This window comes from Grus americana, chromosome 3 (genome assembly GCF_028858705.1).
Source record: "Grus americana isolate bGruAme1 chromosome 3, bGruAme1.mat, whole genome shotgun sequence".
NCBI lineage: Eukaryota > Metazoa > Chordata > Aves > Gruiformes > Gruidae > Grus > Grus americana.
The window spans coordinates 1,306,872-1,324,939 of NC_072854.1; the positions used below are offsets into that span (position 1 = coordinate 1,306,872).

General features: G+C 65.3%; 1 protein-coding gene across 2 annotated transcripts; it reads left to right on the plus strand.

Moving 5' to 3' along the window:
* The first annotated feature begins 556 nt into the window (after positions 1 to 556).
* KCNK3 (potassium two pore domain channel subfamily K member 3) lies at positions 557 to 16,275 on the plus strand. 2 transcript variants are annotated; one of them, XM_054819328.1, is made up of 3 exons: positions 557 to 923; positions 15,293 to 15,419; positions 15,516 to 16,275. In XM_054819328.1, the coding sequence occupies exons 1-3, from the start codon at positions 641 to 643 to the stop codon at positions 16,180 to 16,182; spliced, it is 1,077 nt and encodes a 358-aa protein (XP_054675303.1). In that variant the 5' UTR covers positions 557 to 640; the 3' UTR covers positions 16,183 to 16,275. The 2 variants fall into 2 exon arrangements, with proteins under 2 accessions (XP_054675303.1, XP_054675301.1); XM_054819326.1 differs by having other exon boundaries at positions 15,293 to 16,275.
* Positions 16,276 to 18,068: the final 1,793 nt, after the last annotated feature.

The following is an 18,068-nucleotide window of genomic DNA, read 5'->3' on the forward strand; positions in this document are numbered from 1 at the left end:
TGTGTGCACGAGCATGCCCGAGGGGTGCACACGGGTGTGTATGTACCTCCCTGAGTGTGCCCCCACACGCACCCCCAGCATTTACCCCTGTGTGCGTCCTGACACAGGACCTGCCAGCCCCGGTGCTGGTCCCGGTGCTGGTGTGGGTGTGGGTCCCAGTGCAGGTCGTGGTCCCCGTGCGGGTGCGGGTCCCGGTGCTGGTCCCGGTCCCGGTGCGGGTCCCGGTGCCGGTGCCGGTGTGGGTCCCAGTGCGGGTCCTGGTGCGGGTCCTGGTGCGGGTCCCGGTGCAGGTCGCGGTCCCCGTGCGGGTGCGGGTCCCGGTGCTGGTCCCGGTCCCGGTGCGGGTCCCGGTGCCGGTGCCGGTGTGGGTGTGGGTCCCAGTGCGGGTCCTGGTGCGGGTCCCGGTGCGGGTCCCGGTGCCGGTGCCGGTGCCGGCGGCGGGGCGGTGGTGCTGAAGGACAGCTCCGCCCCCGCCCGCCCCCTCCACCGCCTCCCGCCGCCCTCCCCGCTCCGAGCCGCCGCCGCCGCCGCCACCGCGCCGAGCCGAGCCGAGCCGAGCCGGGCCCTCCGCCGCCGCCGCCGCCGCCGCCGCCATGCCCCAGACGGCCCCGCCGCCGCCTCCCGCCGCCGCCGCCGCACCATGAAGCGGCAGAACGTGCGGACGCTGGCGCTCATCATGTGCACCTTCACCTACCTGCTGGTGGGCGCCGCCGTCTTCGACGCGTTGGAGTCGGAGGAAGAAACGGCGGAACGGCGGCGGTTGGAGGCGAAGAGCCAGGAGCTGAAGAACAAGTACAACCTCAGCGCCGAGAGCTACCGCGAACTCGAGTGGGTCGTCCTCAAGCTGAAGCCGCACAAGGCCGGCGTCCAGTGGAAATTCGCCGGTTCCTTCTACTTCGCCATCACCGTCATCACTACTATAGGTACCGGTTGCCCCCGTCCCGGTGACACCGGAGACCCTCCCCCGACTCCCAGCCACGGGATACCGGCCCCGGTGACTCCCCTCTCCCCTCCCGCCGTGCAGACCTTCCCCGCGAGTCCATCGCCGCGGTATTGGGGCGACCTGCCCGCCCGGCTCCTCCGCAACAGGGAAACCCCCGCCTGGACACCCACCCACCCCCCGATCCCACCCTTCCCCCCCCGCCCATCCCCGTGGTATCGAGGCGACCGGCCTGCCTGGTTCCTCCGCCACCGGGAAACCGCCACCCGGATCCCCGCCCATCCCCGCGGTATCGGGGTGACCCGCCCGCCGAGTCCCCCTGCCCTCGGGAAAACCCCGCCAGCACCTCCCCAAAACGCCCATCCCCGCAGCGGCAGGCTTACCCGCCTCCGCCACCGGGAAATCCCGGGTCGACCTCTGCCCGTCCCCTCGGTATCGGGGCGACTCTCCCGGACGGCTCCTCCGCCACCGGGAAACCCCAGCCCAGATCCTCCCGAAATCTCCCATCCCCGTAGCGTCAGGGCTCCGCTGCCCTGGGAAACCCCTGCCCGGACCTCCGCCCATCCCCGCGGTATCGGGGCTATTCGCCAGCTCCGCTCCCCAAGCCCGGAGCCATCGCCGGACCCTCCCCGTCGCGCCCATCCCCGAGGCATCGGGGATCCCTCCCGCCCCGGCTGCCTGTCCCCGGGGAGCGCCGACCATCCCCGTGGTCTCTGGTCTCCCTGCTCTCGAGGGACCCTCCTGCTCCCATCCCCGCAGCGTCTGGGCTCCCCACCATCGTGTCCCCCTGCCTTGGGGACCCCCGCATGGGGAGGGGGCTTCTCACACCCACTCCCACCCCTTCTGCAGCTCGGGGGTGTCCGGGGGGGCCTGAGCTGGGACCCCCTTTCCAGCCCTGCAGGGAGGTTCCTGGGGGGGTGCAGAGTCCGTCAGGGCTGTGGGGGCAGCGGATGCTGGGGGCGTGGGGGGGTCACAGTGGGGCTGTGGGACAGGCGATTTCCTCGGCTGACCCCTTCCCTGGAGGAGGAGGAGGAGGAGGAAGGTCCCCTGGGGACAGGGTTCCCTCTCAGCCCATTTCCTGCCCTTCCCCGGTGGGGGCTTGGTGGGACCCCCAGCCTGGGGGAGAGTGGGGGGGGATGTGTCCCTGCCTGCACAGGTGCTCTGGCCCTACAAGGGGGGTGTCGGCACTGCGCCCCAGTGCTCGGGGTGCACCTGACCCTACCCAGGGTGCCCAGGGTGCTCCCCCACTTTGAGAGAGGGGCTGCAGGAGCTCAGGGGGGCTTGCAGGGTTCCAAAGCTCTGTGTGTTCACCCAGTCACATCGTCAACCCATCTGTCCTTTGGGTCCCCTCGATGGAGCGTCTGGGGTGACCCACCATCTCCTGGTCCCCAAAATCCCCCATCCTCAGTGCCCAGCAAGGGCCTGGAGGGCTGGGGGGCGGTCGGTGGCTGGAGCGGGATGGCATGTGGCTGGCCTGGCCCCGACCAGCATCCCCGGGGGTACCACGGCCCCGGGGAGGTGCAGGCTGGCGGGGTGGGAGGCACCAGGTTTGAGGTGTGGGTGTTGGGGTGGCTCTTGGTTCCCAGGGCTGAGATACGGGTGTCGGAGCGGCTGCGGGCTGAGCGGAGGCAGGGTCTGGCCTCTCCCGGCTGGCGGGAGCAGCTGGGAAAGGCTTTGAAAGTGAAGACAAGCAGCTTATGTTTGACGTGAGAGGGAGGAGGAGCGGGCAAAGGGGTGCGCAGGGGGTTGGGGAGAGGAGCGAGCGGGAGGCGAGCGGGAGCGAGCGGCGTCTCGCCAGCCCACACAAAGGATGCTGCAGTGACGGAGGAGGAAGACAAAGCCAGCCCGGTGTGCACAGTCCCGGGAGGCCGTGGCTCAGCGCCGGGCTGCGGGCAGGCGTCGGGGGTCCTGCCCTGCCTCCCCCGGGGACACCCAGGTCCCCTGCCCTGCCTGCAGCTGCCTGGAGCCCGAGAGGGATGGTCGAGCGTGGCTGAGCCCCGATGCAGGCGTTACACCCCAGGAAAGCACCCTGCCAGCTTGGGGTTAAAACCTTCAAACCTCATCTCGGGCTTGATGTGGGAGCTCGGGGTCCCCTCTGGGGTTGGGGTGATGACACCCAGTGTCCAGCCGCAACGGAGTGGAAGGGAAATGCAGAGGAAATGTCCCCGAACCGGGCTTTACTGCTCTGCAAGCGTCAAAGCCCTTCTCTCCCGGCTGCTTCAGCCTCTCCGTGATGCCCAAGGGTGTGTAGGGAGAATGGGCACAGACATAAATATGTAAGGCAATATTCTTTTTATCAAAATGTGATGGTTTTTTAGGCAAGTGTTTTAGCTGGCCCGTTGTGATGGAGTTCTGGTGCTGCTGAACGGGGCCAGCGTGCACCGGCAAAGAGAACAAAATCATCAAAAGCCACAAGAGGGGAAAGAAAATCCCATTATTCCCATGAAACGAGATTTTCCAGTGGGGGGGAAAAAAGCATTCTTCCAGGAAATCACAAACCGACCCCTCTCTGAAGCTCCTGTTGCAGTTGGGAACCACGACAAGCCAGCTCCTCGCTGTGCTGGGGAGGCAATCGGGATGCCGGGGCTCCTGTGCCGGCCGAGCCCCCTGTGCCGTGGCTTTAAAGCGGGAAAGGAGGAAAAGCCGGGAGGGCGACGGGTCCCACTCGGAAAGTTTTTTGTACATTTTGGGATTGTTGTTTTTGTTTTCCTCTCCCTGGGAAAAGAGCCAAGAGGTGAGCCACGCACCCAGCGCTGCTCCGAAGGTCTCCCTCCCTCCGCGAGTTTTGCACCCTGCTAGTGGGGTGCAGCCCCCCCCATCCCCCCCAGTGCCCGGGGACCCCCAAAGCACCACGGAGGGGGACCGGGGACTGGGGAATTTAGGTTTGCCATCACCCGCTGCCCCCATCCCTGCAAAGCCAGGGGCAAGGGGAGCTGCAGGGTGGGCAGGGACGGAGCCCGCCTGCCTTTGCAGCCAGGCAGAGCTGGCCCCGGGGTCCCCTCGTGGGGTGTCAGCGACAGCAGGACACGTCCCCTGCCACCTCCGTCCCTGTCCCTGCACCAGGGGGGCCCTCCATGCTCCAGGGCTGGCTGTGATGGCTCTTGCTGGACCGCTCCCAGAAACTGCGTTTCCCCCCCCCACCGCTCGCTGGGTGTGGAGAAGCGAGCGGCCATGTGGGCTGGGGCAGGTGGCGAATGCCACCGTGGTGTCACCATCTGTCACAGCCCTCCTCCCTCCCCACTCATTTATCAAAGGAGCAGTGACCCTGTGTGGGCCAGGAGACCCCAGGGTGAGACCAGGTCCCCACCGACCCTCTTCTCCCCATCAGTCACCCTGTCACCCCTGTCCCTGGGCTGCCTCCTCCGGCGACAGCGTGCCTGTCCCCAATCCATCGCATCCGTAGCATCTCTCCCGGCGGGAAGCCCTTCCCTGCTCCTGCCCATGGGCTTGGCCCGGGAATAGAGAAAGGACCTGGAGACACCCTGGACGTGCACCCACAGCCACCTCTGGTGCCAGTGGTACCGGCACAACCCTCCTGGTACCGGCACCGGCACCGGTGGGAGGGGAAGGAGCCCCGATTCTCCGGCCTTGGGGGATGCGGCAGAAGGGAACGTCTCAGGGAAGGCACGGGAGCCGCTGCCGCTGGGACAGGGAGAAGGCTGCGGCAGTTTGGGGGCTGCAGTGGGGCAGGGTAAGGCCAGGGATGGGGCACCCGCTCCTTCCTGCCTCTCTGGACATTTCTGTTCCCATCCTGCATGCCTGCTAAAAAGGATAGCAGTGGAAATTAGTGTTGGCACCTACGAACATGCCTTTGATAGGTCTCAGAGTTAATGTGCCAGAGGGAGAAGCTGTACCGCTCTGTTCCAGGGCTGGGATTCCTCTCCCCTCAGCCCAGACCCCCATGGGAGGCGATGCCCAGGCAGCAGGGAGAGACAGGCAGCACCTCACCCCTTACAGCCCCTGGGGATAAGCAGGACCTTCCCCAGGAGAACGGCCCCATCCAGCCCGGCGGCTCCTCGGCCGGTGCTGGGGTTCGTTTGTGTGCCCCAGCCGTGCTGCTGAGCTGCGGGAGGCAGCTGAAAGCAGCACTGGGAGGTCAGGACCTCTTTCCTTCCCTCTCCAGTTAGACATCAGGTCACTCCCAGCCACCTTTGCCTGTGGTATGCTGGGATTACTGGTTGGGGTGTTCACTCTGAAACCTAATGAGGGCATATGCACCTCTGCCACTCACCCTTGTAAGCAGGGAATGAGCACGAAGAGGGTGAATGGGGACATGACATGTATGCGCCGAGACCAGAGCCACCCCTGAGCCCTGCCTGGCAGGGATGGGTGTTTTCGGGGCAGCAATCGCAGCCTGCTGCCCCAGCAGCCTGCCCATCCGGGGCTCAGCACCTTCACTGAGGAGGCAGAGCCTCTTCCCAGGGAGGCTCCAGCAAACTTTGTGGCTTGGTGTGGTGTGGTGGGGAGGTATCACACGTGCCATCTCCCATGGGATTCAGCCCAGGGACCCTCCGAGCCTGGGATTTGGCCCCGCTGGCCGGAGTGCTGCCCCTCCTCAAGCATCCCTACCACCCCATCCTGCTCCCACCTCCCCGCTGCCGTCTCCTCCTGCCCAGGCTATAAATTCCCTGCTCCTCTCCATCCCGGAGCGATAACAGCAATTAATACCCACTCCCTCCCTGCCCCCAGCCTGGCCTCTCCCAGCTGATGCCTCATTAAACTCGCCAGCAAAGCCTGACTCAGAGCAAGGCATAAACACCACGTGCTGGGGCAGAGATGCTCCGAGACAAGGGGAGTTCATCACCCAGGCATAAAGACCCCAATTTCTTTGGGTTTGGGGTTTTTTTTCCCGCAATTACCAAACCCCAAGGCTGGTTGCTCCAGCTTGGCATTGCCAGGTCTAGTGCCAAGAGACCGGAACCGTGCCGGAGCCGTGGGAGAGCCCCGTTCTGCCGGCCTGTGATTTATGAGCCGGCTTAAATATTTATCAGGCAGCTCTCAGGCTGAAGTGACTGCGGTGCAGGATTTATAGCAGGCACCGCCACCTTGGATAAATCACGGCCGGGAGGGTTAATTGAAGGAGTAAAAGCGGAGCGTGCTGCGGCGGGGCGGGGGTCTCGCCTGTCTGCTTGCAGAGAGGGGTGAAGGAGAGCGGCCGTGCGGCAGAAGGGCCCCACTGGTGCTGCAAGTGGTGCTGGGCGCTGGTGCACGGCGCTGGGGGCTGCACATGATGCTCAGCACTGGTACACGGTATCAGTGCACGGCACTGGTGCACAGTGCACGGCACTGCACATGGCGCTGGGTGCTGGTGCAGGGGGCTAGGTGCTCGGTGCACGGTGCTGGACACTGGTGCACAGCACCAGTGTGCAGTGTTGGGTGCTAGTGCATGGTAGTGGGTACTGGGGCAGTGCTGGGCACTGGTGTACGGTGTTGGCATATGGTGCTGGGCTCTCCTACACGGTGCTGAACACTGGCGCACGGTGCTGAGCACTGGTGTATGTTGCTGGTGCACAGTGCTGGGCACTGGTGCACAGTGCTGGTGCGCAGCGTTGGGTGCTAATGCACAATACCGGGTGCTGGTGCACAGCGCTGGGCACTGGTGTACGGTGCTGGGGCATGGTGCTGTTGCACACTGCTGGTGCTGGTGCACGGTGCTGGGCACTGGTGCGTGGTGCTGGTGCACGGTGCTGGTGCACATCCCTCCACACCTTACCACTTCCCAAACTAAGCAGAGCCCCGGGAGGAAGGAGCCGCATCCTGCTTTTCACAGGGGAGGCCCCGGGCGAAGGGACCCGGGGGGGCTGGGGCCGAGCGATGGGGCAGCACCAATTCTGCCGGTCTTCGGCTCTGCCCCGCGAAGGCCCCTGCCAAAAAATGCTGAATAAACCCCAGTTTCCGTGGGCGAGGGGCAGCACGTGGCACCCACCCGCATCCCGGGGGAAGGTGGCGGGGATGTGGCCGGGGAGAGGGCGGCGGGGAAGGATCCGTCCCTGGAGTAAGGAGCTTTGCAGGGACAGTCACCGGGGGCTCCCCGGGGAGGAGGTGGCGGGGTGACCGGATCGGGCCCCGCCTCCCCCGGGAGATGATGCCTGAGCCTGCACCGCGGCCCCGTCCCGCTGGGGCGAGGGGGAGTGGGGGGGGAGCCAGGGCTGCGTGGAGGGGTCCTTTGGGGTCGGAGTCTTGCATGAGGCTGGGGGCTCGGTCACCCCTGGGTGGGGGGGCTCAGGGTCTCCTGCACGCGTGGGAGGTGGCCCCGGGGTGCGGGGTCCCTCTGCCCAGCCACCCGAGCCGATGCAGGCAGGGCAGCCCCCCCGTCCCTGCCCGTCCCGGGGCAGGCAGAGCCGGCAGAAATCCGGCCGAACGGCCCTCAGTGACTTTTTAACCCCCCCCCCCCCGCCTTGCCCCGGTGCAGAAAGCAGCGCAGGGAAGTGGCTCCGCTCTCCAGCCACCCCCGGGGCAGCGGGGATGTCCCCAGCCGCAGGGCTGTGCCGTCCCATGGGGTTTTGGGGTGCCCTCCCCCCCCCCCATCCTCCAAAACCGCAGGACCAGCCTCCGGGGTCGGGGGGTCCGTGCCCATCACCGGGGTATCCCGCCTTGCGCTCTGGCACAGAGAGCATCCCCCTCCTGCTGCAGCCCTAAGGGCGGGGGGGCGGCTGCACCCCCTTTTTTGCGGGAGGAAGAGAAGGGATGGAGCGGGGGGGGGGGGGGGGCGGAGGGAGCCGGGAAGGGGCCTGGCGGAGCCCCAGGATCGAGGGAAAAATTGCCAGTTTTGGCGCAAACAGGGCGCTTGGCCGGCGCCGGGATTTTCCATGACACCATCCTGCCCCCCCCCGCTCCGGCAGGGTCCGGCCCCCGCCTGCGGGCAGCGCTGCTGGGGGGGACAGGCACCGGCTGCACCCCCAGCCCCTCCTGCTCTGCACCCCCCCCCCACCCCGGGCAGGAGGGCAGGGAGGGGGGTGTGGGGCTGCCCCCCCCCACACTCCTCCCCCCGCAGCAGGAGCGAGGATGGGGGTGGCTCTGAGCCCCTTTGGGGGGTGACACCCCCCCAAATGTCTAGGACGAATCTGGGGGAAGGGGTCACGGTGATGCTGGGATCAGGGGGTGGCAGGGTGCAGATGCTGCTGCAGAGGAGGAGAGGGGGTACCGGGGGGGGGTTACCCCAATGCTGCATTTTGAAAGGGGCAGGGGGAGCCCAGCGTCTGGCCCCCACCTCCATGCCCCCCACCCCGCGGGGGAGGTGGTGTCCTGGGGGGTCTCCAACCCCAGGGTGCCTCCCACCCCACAGAGACACGACCTCCCAGCCAGGCCCCTTCCCCAGGGTGACACCCCTCCCAGGGTGACCCCCCCCAGGGCAGCCACCAGTGCTGCTGGGCCAGACTGGGGCAGGGGGGAGGCTGTGTGCAGGGGGGGCTTGGGGGGATGGGACTGGGCTGGGGGGGGCAGGCAGAGAGATGGGCAGGAGGAGATGGATGGATGGATGGATGGATGGATGGACAGATGGATTGATGAGTGGATGAGTGGATGAGTGGATGGATGGATGGATGGATGAGTGGATGGATGGACAGATGGATGGATGGATGCATGAGTGGATGGACGGATGGATGGATGGATGAGTGGATGGATGGATGGATGAGTGGATGGATGCATGAGTGGATGGATGGATGGACGGATGAGTGGATGGATGGATGGATGGATGGATGGATGGATGGATGCATGAGTGGATGGATGGATGGATGGATGAGTGGATGGATGGATGGATGGATGGATGCATGAGTGGATGGATGGATGGATGGACGGATGAGTGGATGGATGGATGGATGGCAGGGTGTGAGGATGGTGACCTGGCTGCCCCTTCTCCTGCCCTGGTAAAGGCGCAGTGAGGACAGTCCCTGCTCTGGGTCTGTCTGGGACCCAGCTGGGACAGGGCAGCCCGGGTGCTGTGGTCCCAGGGCTCACTCCAGCTCTGCATCGCCCAAGTTCAGCCCAGCCCTGGGGACCGGCAGCCGGGTCCTGTCCCTCTGCTCTGGCTGCCCCTCACCCTGCCCTGCCCAGGAGGTGTCCCTGGGCAGGATGAGCCCCTTCCCGCTGCCCCGAACCCCTGTCCTGGGGGGGCCAGAGGCATTGCAGGGCGTGTGTGTCCCCACACAGCACAGGCAGCGCCGTGCCCCTTCGCTCCAGGGCTGTGTTTGCTCGGGGCAGGCTGGCAGCGCTGCTGCCTCTGCCACGTGCTGCCTTTCCCAGCCGCTCCCTGCCCGCTTGTTTGCTCGCCCTGAGAAGACGGGGTGTCTCCCAGGCAGCACCCATGGGCACCCCCTGTGCCAGCTGCGTCGCCTGGGTCCCCGTCCCCGGGCTGGGGCACAGCCGAGCTCCCCGGGCTCAGCCCCAGCACTGTTAACTGGCAGGGCTGGGCACAGCCAGGGCTGCCCTTGGCCACAGGCGATGGAGAGATCCGGGCGCTGCCCGTGCCCCGTTGGTACCTCGTGTCACCCAGGACACCGAGGAAAATGGAACACTGAGCGGGATGCTGGTCCTTACTGGGAGCAATGGGGCAGGGGGCTGCAGGGCTGGCTGCGTGAGGAGGGGGGGATGCTGCCCAGGGCACGCTGCACCCCAAGAGATGCCCACCCACTGCCTCCGTCTCTGGGGGATCCCCAAGGGTTTCTCCGTGAGGGCCGGGAGAAGGGGGTGCCCTGAGCAAGGACTCGGGGGGGACAAGGGCTGAGTGCTTTGGGTGTTGGTTGCTTTTGGGTGCTAAAGAGTTTTGGGAGCGTGGGGTCGTTGCGTGTTCGCCGTCGTGCCAGCCAGCCGTGAGCGTGGGGTCTGCTGGGAGAGGGTGGTCTCCATGGGAGACGGAATTCCAGGGGATGAGGCTTTTCCTCCACCGAGGCATCCCCGGAGCACTCCTGCCTGCGGATCCCCCGGTGTCTACGGGTGCAGTTAGGTCCCTCCTTTTTCCCCAAAATGCACAAGAACGTAGTGACCTTGGTGGCTGCTGCTGAACCCACCGGGGAGCAGGGTGGGAAGGGAGGCAGCACTTCGTGGGCTGTGGGGTTTCGTGCTCATGTGAAACCAAGCTTGGAAGGACCAGAGGTGGGGGCAGAAACCAGGGCTGCTCCAAAGCACTGGAGACCCCCAGAGCGGTCAGTGGTTGGGTAGACCCCCCCATCACGTGGGATGCCTGAACCTTCCCCGCCGTCCCTCGTCGCTCCTGCAGCCTCACAGCCCGGCAATGGACAGTAAAAGCTGCAGCAGGTCAGAGACCACGGTGAAGGGCTCTGGCATCGCTCTGCGGGGGCCAGGCTGGTGCAGTGGCAAGAGGTGGCAGTTGTGCTGGGTAAGGGAGGGGGACACCAGCCAGCCCAGGCTATGGGGGGGTGCGGGTGGATGCCAGGAGGAACCAGCATGGACCCAGGAGTGTCCCCCACTGCTGGTCCGGAGGAGAAGCAGCGGGATGGCTCTGGCAGCGGGATGTTGGGCTCCTACCTGGGCATGGAGGTGTCCTGGCATGGGCCACAGCTTGTGCCCACCAGCCCTCGCTCACTGCCAGTCCCTGCTTTCCTGCAGCAATTTTGTAAGGCGCGGAGCTGGTTTCCTGATGGCTTCATATCCCTCATACCCCAGCCCAGCTCCCAGCCCCTGTCCTCAGCTGGGACTCCCTGTGCCCTGCCCTGGCTCCCTGCACCCCTTCCCTGGCTCCCTGCACGCCTTCCCTGGCTCCCTGCACCCACTCCTGGCTCCCTGCACCCAACCCTGGCTCCCTGCACCCACCCCTGGCTCCCTGCACCCCTCCCTGGCTCCCTGCACCCCTTCCCTGGCTCCCTGCACCCACTCCTGGCTCCCTGCACCCCTTCCCTGGCTCCCTGCACCCCTCCCTGGCTCCCTGCACCCACTCCTGGCTCCCTGCACCCCTCCCTGGCTCCCTGCACCCCTTCCCTGGCTCCCTGCACCCCTCCCTGGCTCCCTGCACCCCTTCCCTGGCTCCCTGCACCCCTCCCTGGCTCCCTGCACCCACCCCTGGCTCCCTGCACCCCTCCCTGGCTCCCTGCACCCACCCCTGGCTCCCTGCACCCCTTCCCTGGCTCCCTGCACCCACCCCTGGCTCCCTGCACCCCTTCCCTGGCTCCCTGCACCCACTCCTGGCTCCCTGCACCCCTTCCCTGGCTCCCTGCACCCACCCCTGGCTCCCTGCACCCCTTCCCTGGCTCCCTGCACCCACCCCTGGCTCCCTGCACCCACTCCTGGCTCCCTGCACCCCTTCCCTGGCTCCCTGCACCCACCCCTGGCTCCCTGCACCCACCCCTGGCTCCCTGCACCCCTTCCCTGGCTCCCTGCACCCCTTCCCTGGAGGACTCAGCCCCCTCCCATACCCCTCCAGCACCCAATACCACCTCCCAGGGACCCTCTCCCTGCTTCCCAGCTCTTTGCACCCTCCAGCTTTGTAACACCTCCGCTCTGCGAAGTTCCCCCCCTCCCATCCCGCCCCCGGCAGCTGCCCCGTTAATCCCCGCCATCCATCGCTCCCGACAGCCTGGGATTTGCTCCGGGCCAGAGGCCAGCCGAGACCTGCACCTGCTCCCCGGAGCCGCGGCCAGATCCACCCCTGCTCCTCCGCAGCCCTAAAAAGGAGACGAGCCGGCCGCGTTCCTCAGGGACATGTCATGTTTTCTCCCCGGGGACACGCGCCGTGCTCCCTGCCCGCTTGCAGCACCCTGAGCGGGAACCCAGAGCACCCCGACTCTGCTTTCCCTTGGCAGCATCCCCCTTGGGACACCCCTCTGAGGAGCACCCACCCAGTGGGGAGGTTTTGGGGGGAGGGGGGGATGCAGGAGGGAGGTGGGAGATGGAGAGGAGCGGGGATGCTGAGCCCTTTCTGTAAGAGCAGGGAGGGCAGGAGCGTGGCGGGCGGCCTCGCTGCCTGTGCCAGGGACCCACGTCTCCGGGACATGCCACCGAGTCAGGCACGCCGATGCGGCAGAGCAAACGGAGCCGCCGTTGAACCAGGCAGCTGCCTGCACTTTGCCGCATCCCTGGGAGCCGAGCCCTCCTCTCCAAGGCTGTTCCTTCCCGCAGCAGGAAGGAAATTGCAGGTGCAAGAGGGGGTTCGGGGGGTTCACCCTCTCCGTCACCTTCCCGGGGTCTCCCTCTCCCCTCCCGCTGGATTTCATATCCCGGTGACCTTCCCCCCCCGTCCTCAGACGTGCTGGAGATCAGGCAGCGCCTGCCAAAGCCGGGAAAGGGGGGGCTGGCAGATTGACGGACGCTTGGACGCGCCGCGAGAGCTCATAAACTCCCTTCCCCGGGGAAACGGGTCTAAATATAGCTGCAGGAGGCTGCGGCGGTGCGGGGCAGGCAGGAGCAGGCAGCAGGCAGGAGCAGGCAGGAGGATGCTCAGTGAGGCTGTCGGCAGGGACGGGGCCTGCAGGCAGCGGTCAAGGCTTGCATCCTAAACCCCTGCCCTTGACCGGCTGAGGCATGAGGGACGGGGAGATTCGGGCTGTTGGGAGGGGGACGGAGGTGTCTGGCAGGAGGTGAAGGGCAAGGGCAGGCAGACAGGCAGGGGGAGGGCGGCGGGATGTGAGCCCGGTTTGAAACACACTGCCCAGCCCTGCTGTGGGACCCGGCGGCCACCCAGGTGGTATGGCATGGCCTCGGTGTCCCCTCCGCCACTGAGGAGGGGGCCGCAAGCAGCAGGCAGGGAGGGGACCGCAAGCAGCAGGCAGGGAGGGGACCGCAAGCAGCAGCCCCCTTTTCCATCGGGGACAAAAGGGGCAGGCTGGCACCCGGCACTGATGAGAGCAGTGATGCTCTCTGGCAATGCTCTCCAGCAATGGTCTCTGGTGATGCTCTGGTGATGCTCTGGTGATGCTCTCCAGTGATGCTCTCCAGTGATGCTCTGGTGATGCTCTGGTGATGCTCTCCAGCAGTGCTCTGGTGATGCTCTCCAGTGATGCTCTCCAGTGATGCTCTGGTGATGCTCTGGTGATGCTCTCCAGCAGTGCTCTGGTGATGCTCTCCAGTGATGCTCTCCAGTGATGCTCTGGTGATGCTCTCCGGTGATGCTCTCGTGACACTCTCCAGTGATGCTCTGGTGATGCTCTCATGATGCTCTGGTGATGCTCTCATGATGCTCTGGTGATGCTCTCATGATGCTCTGGTGATGCTCTGGTGATGCTCTCCAGCATTGCTCTCCGGCTCCCACAGCCACAGCCGGAGCTGGCAGTGCTGGCGGCTGGGAGAGGTCACGCCAGCTCCTCGGAGGCAGCTTGGATGGAGATCTGACAATCCCTGTTTTCACATCGCTCCAGCCCGGCTTAATCCTTGGCCTCCCGAGGCTGCCGGCGAGGGTGACAGTGAGGGATGCCGCCTGCCTCCACCCAGCCAGGATTAAGCAGAGCCGGGGCAGGGTGAGCTCCCCCCTGCCGTTCCCACGGGCTCGGGGGCTGCTGCGGTGGTGTGGGTGCTGGGCCTGGCCTAACTGCTAGGACAGGCCTTGGAGCAGTGGGTGCTGCGGCGGGGGTGCTTGTGCCGGCACCCCCAGCCCTGTCCCAAACGTGCTCAGAGGGAAGAGTTTGTGAGCCCCCAGGACCTGAGCCCCCGACCCCAGCACTGCTCCTGCCTGCTGCTCCTGCCCACTGCTCCTGCCTGCTGCTCCTGCCCGCCTGCTGCTCCTACCCACTGCTCCTGCCTGCTGCTCCTGCCTGCCCACTGCTCCTGCCCACTGCTCCTGCCTGCCCACTTCTGCCTGCCCACTTCCCCTGCCTGCTGCTCCTGCCTGCCCGCTGCTCCTGCCCGCTGCTCCTGCCTGCTGCTCCTGCCCACTGCTCCTGCCTGCTCCTGCCCACTGCTCCTGCCTGCTCCTGCCTGCCCACTGCTCCTGCCTGCTGCTCCTGCCCGCTGCTGTCAGCCCAGGGCAGTCTGTGCCCCAGCCCCTGCTGCTCAGGCAGCCCCCGGCCCGCTGGCTCTGCGGTGCTGGAGGGGAAGCCCTCGGCTGCCCTCGGCCCCGTGCTCGTCCATGGTGTGTGATGGTGGAGAGGGAGGAAGGGCAAGGGGGAAAAGGGGAAAAAGGGGAAAAAGGGAAGATGGGGAAAGGGAAAAGAAAAACTGAAAGTAAGGGAAAGGGAGGCAGAAAGGGAAAGGGAGATGGAAAAGGAAAGGGAAAAAGGAAAGGAAAAAATGAAAAGGAAAAAGAGAGAAAGGAAGGGACAGGGAGGGAGGAAGGGAGGAAGGGAGGAAGGGAGGAAGGGAAGAAGGAAGGAAGGAAGGAAGGAAGGAAGGAAGGAAGGAAGGAAGGAAGGAAAGAGAAAGAAAGAAAGAAAGAAAGAAAGAAAGAGAAAGAAAAAGAAAGAAAGAAAGAAAGAAAGAAAGAAAGAAAGAAAGAAAGAAAGAAAGAAAGAAAGAAAGAAAGAAAGAAAGAAAGAAAGAAAGGAGAAAGGAAGGGAAAGGAAAAGGAAAAAAGAGAAAGGAAAGGGGCAGGAAGAGGGAAGGGGAAGGGGAAGGGCAGCAGTTGGTGCCTGGTGACGAGGGCACCCGGGGCAGCGCAGGGCCCTGCTCAGCTCCGCGGGGCGGCCGGCTGGGCACCCACACATCCCGCTGGCTGCGCTGCCTCTGCCCGGCTGCGGGCGCCCGGGATGCCCTGGGACGAAGCGGCAGAGTGAGTCCCACGGCCATGGGGTTCGTACGGGTGGGAGACGGATTGGAACCCCGCTGGACCCCCGGGCTGGGGGCCGATGCTCCCCCAGCTCCTGCAGCAGCCCCCGGACAGCGGGAAGTGGGGCAGTGGGGCAGGGGGACGTGGGGACGTGGGGACATGGGGACGTGGGGACATGGGGACGTGGGGCTGGGGTGATGGAGGGGAGCCAGCAGCCCTCCTCTCCTGATTCCTGAAAAATCCCTCTTTTCCCCACCTCCTGCGCCTCTGCAGCCAGCTGCTCTGGGACGGGCCATCCTGGGATGGGTATTTCAGGGAACAGCAATCTCCAATTTCCAAAATCCTAAGGCTGAGGACATCCCCCCATGCCAGGCAGGGCCCGTCCAAGCAGCCCCCAGCTGTCCCCACCCCAGCCCAGGGATGCAGCACCTCATCCACCACCCCCCAGCTCCTTTTCTCACGAGCCGAGGGCTTTCCTCCTTCTCCAGCCCCCTCCCCTTCATTTTCCTTTTGGAGACCCTGTTATCCCCCCAGCCCACCCAGCCATCCGTGGTCACTCCCCGTGCCTGGGGGTGAGGATGGCACCGGTCAGGGTTGGGGTTCACCACCACCAACTCAGTCGGGGAAGCGGTTTGAGGCGCTGCACACCCTGTGCCCCCCCTCGGACCACCAAGCTGATCCCGCTCTGTGGCTTTTCTCCCCAGGTTACGGCCATGCAGCCCCCAGCACGGATGGGGGGAAGGTCTTCTGCATGGTCTACGCGCTGCTGGGGATCCCCCTCACCCTCGTCATGTTCCAGAGCTTGGGTGAGAGGATCAACACCTTCGTCAGGTATCTCCTCCACCGCATCAAGAAGTGCCTTGGCATGAGGCGGGCGGAGGTCTCCATGGCCAACATGGTCACCATCGGGTTCTTCTCCTGCATCAGCACCCTCTGCATCGGGGCAGCTGCCTTCTCCTACTACGAGCACTGGAGCTTCTTCCACGCCTACTACTACTGCTTCATCACCCTCACCACCATCGGCTTCGGGGACTACGTGGCCCTGCAGAAGGACGAAGCCCTCCAGAACAAGCCACAGTACGTGGCCTTCAGCTTCGTCTACATCCTGACGGGGCTGACGGTCATCGGGGCTTTCCTCAACTTGGTGGTGCTGCGTTTCATGACCATGAACGCCGAGGATGAGAAGCGGGATGCCGAGCATCGGGCGCTGCTCACCCGCAACGGGCAAGCCAGCAGCATCCACGCCGCGGACACCTCCTCGGCCGTGCCGGCGGCAGCGGGGGGTGGCGGGGGCGGCGGGGGCGGCTTCCGTAACGTCTACGCCGAGGTTCTCCACTTCCAATCCATGTGCTCGTGCCTGTGGTACAAGAGCCGGGAGAAGCTGCAGTACTCCATCCCTATGATCATCCCCAGGGACCTCTCCACCTCGGACACCTGCGTGGAGCAGAGCCACTCCTCGCCCGGCCGCTGTCCGGAAACCCCCTCCAACAGATGCTTCTGCAACGCCCGCCGATCGGCCATCAGCTCCGTCTCCACCGGTCTCCACAGTCTCGCGGCTTTCCAGGGGCTCATGAAGCGCCGCAGCTCCGTGTAGCCCCGCTCCATCCCCACCCACGTCCCTGGACCCCCCTCGGCCCCCGCAGCTGAGGACCTGTTCTTGGTCTCGGCAGGAGGAAACTGCCCCAGGGTCCGGCAGCGGGGCGGGGTGGAGGCAGCGGGCTGGGACCCCCGGGGGGGGGGGGGGCTGGGGGCCGTATTCCTCTGCCGGGACTCGGGAGGGATGCAGGAGCAGCGGCGAGGCTGCCCCGCTCCTCTCCAAAGTGGGAAGAAGGGAGCTGCCGTTTTTATTTTATTTTAATTTAAATTAATGTTATTTTATTTTATTTTGCAAAACCACTCCTCAAAAATGTGAAACTTGAAGAGCTGGAGAGTGTTTTAACCTGATGGGGTGTGTGGGGGGGGGTACGCCTGCACCTCCCGCCGTGATACCTCTGTGCAAGTGGCTGGGGACCCCCACGGCAGCCCCACGGAAGCCCGAGCGTGCGAATCTGCGTGCGGCAGCGTGGCCGTGAGCCGAACGCGTGACTGCGTGTGCACCGGAGGCCTCGTGGGACGCGAGGAGAGGAGGACGTGGGGCTCTGACGGCGGGGTCCTGTCCCCTCCATCCTCTACCTCCTCCGGCCCTGGGGGAAGGCAGGTCCCCGGGCAGGGAGGGATGCCGCGGCGAAGGCGAGCACGCATCACCGGGCAAATCAGGCTAAGAGGGGCTTAGATGGAGCTTTTTCGATCGCTGCGCGCATCAGCCTGCCCCTGCGGCCGAGAAAACAAGCCGTGAGTCACGTAGGCTGCCGAAAACGCCTGCCGCGACTCGGTGGGCAGCCCTCCGAGAGCTCTGTGGGGTTATTTTATTTTAACCCTTCTCAGATGGGCGAACCTGGGCGTCCCCGGGATTTTCCGGGTGGCGAGGCGGCGGGAAGCCCCGAGCCGTCCCCGGGAGGCAGGACGGGCAGCGGCAGCGCGGTCCCCTGGGACCCCCGTCTCCATCCTCCCCCGTGGCAGCTCTGGGGCCGGGGCCGTTACCCTTGGGGAGCTTTTTCTGGGGGACAACCTGGGGCATTGTAAGACTTTTTTTACCCTTCTCCTTCACACCCCCGCGTTGCCCCTTTCGACCCGCACCCCGTCTCACCCCGATCCGTTGAGCTTGGAGCAGGGGATGCTCCCGGGGCTGCCCCCACCCGACATCCTGGGGGGGTCACCTCGGGCACGGCCACGCCATCACGGCAAGAAGGGGGGGGAAAACTTCTTTCGTTGCCCCCCCTCTACGCACGGGGCAGCCCCCAGCCCCACGGGGAGCACCCCCATCGCCCCCAGGACCGCGCTCCCCCCCCCCGCCAGCACCCAAAGCACAGGCTGTCCCCCTGCCAGCGGGGACACCGGGGGACACCGGGACATGCACCGGCCCCTCTTTGAGCCCCAGGGGTGCCGGGGGGACTTTGGGGACAGCCGAGGCACCCGCCTGTTTCTTTTCTCACCTTTTAACAGAAGAAAACCAATGTATTTCTAATACTTGACGACCTGTACATACTGTTAGATACCAGAGAGGATATTTATTACAAATGACGCTATCATCATATCTATAGAAATCTATAAATATCTATCGGAAGGGAGTCTTGGGGGAAACTTGCTGACCACTCCGGGGAATTTCTTTTTTGCTCTCTGCATCTTTCTCATCCTAGGGCACCCGCAGGGAACCGCACTCCCCCCCAGCAAGGTTTCTCTGGTTCTCATGCCAAAGTATATTTGTACCGCTGAGTTACTTTCCTTAGAGAGAGAAATAAAGGCTGGTTCAAACCTCGGCACCGCTTTGGCTCCTTCCCTCGCGCGCTGGGTGAGGATGAGGGGCTGGGAGCAGAGGGTCCCATTCCCCCGGGACCTCCGTGCGTCGCGGCTCCGTGCCCCATCGCCTTTGCTCTGCAGGGA

What these genes read in the sequence shown, in the direction of transcription:
- KCNK3 (XM_054819326.1), top strand. Translation starts at nt 641, where the DNA reads ATGAAGCGGCAGAACGTGCGGACGCTGGCGCTCATCATGTGCACCTTC. An exon ending in CACCGTCATCACTACTATAG is followed by an intron (nt 924 to 15,292) that starts GTACCGGTTGCC and finishes TTTTCTCCCCAG; the next exon opens with GTTACGGCCATGCAGCCCCC.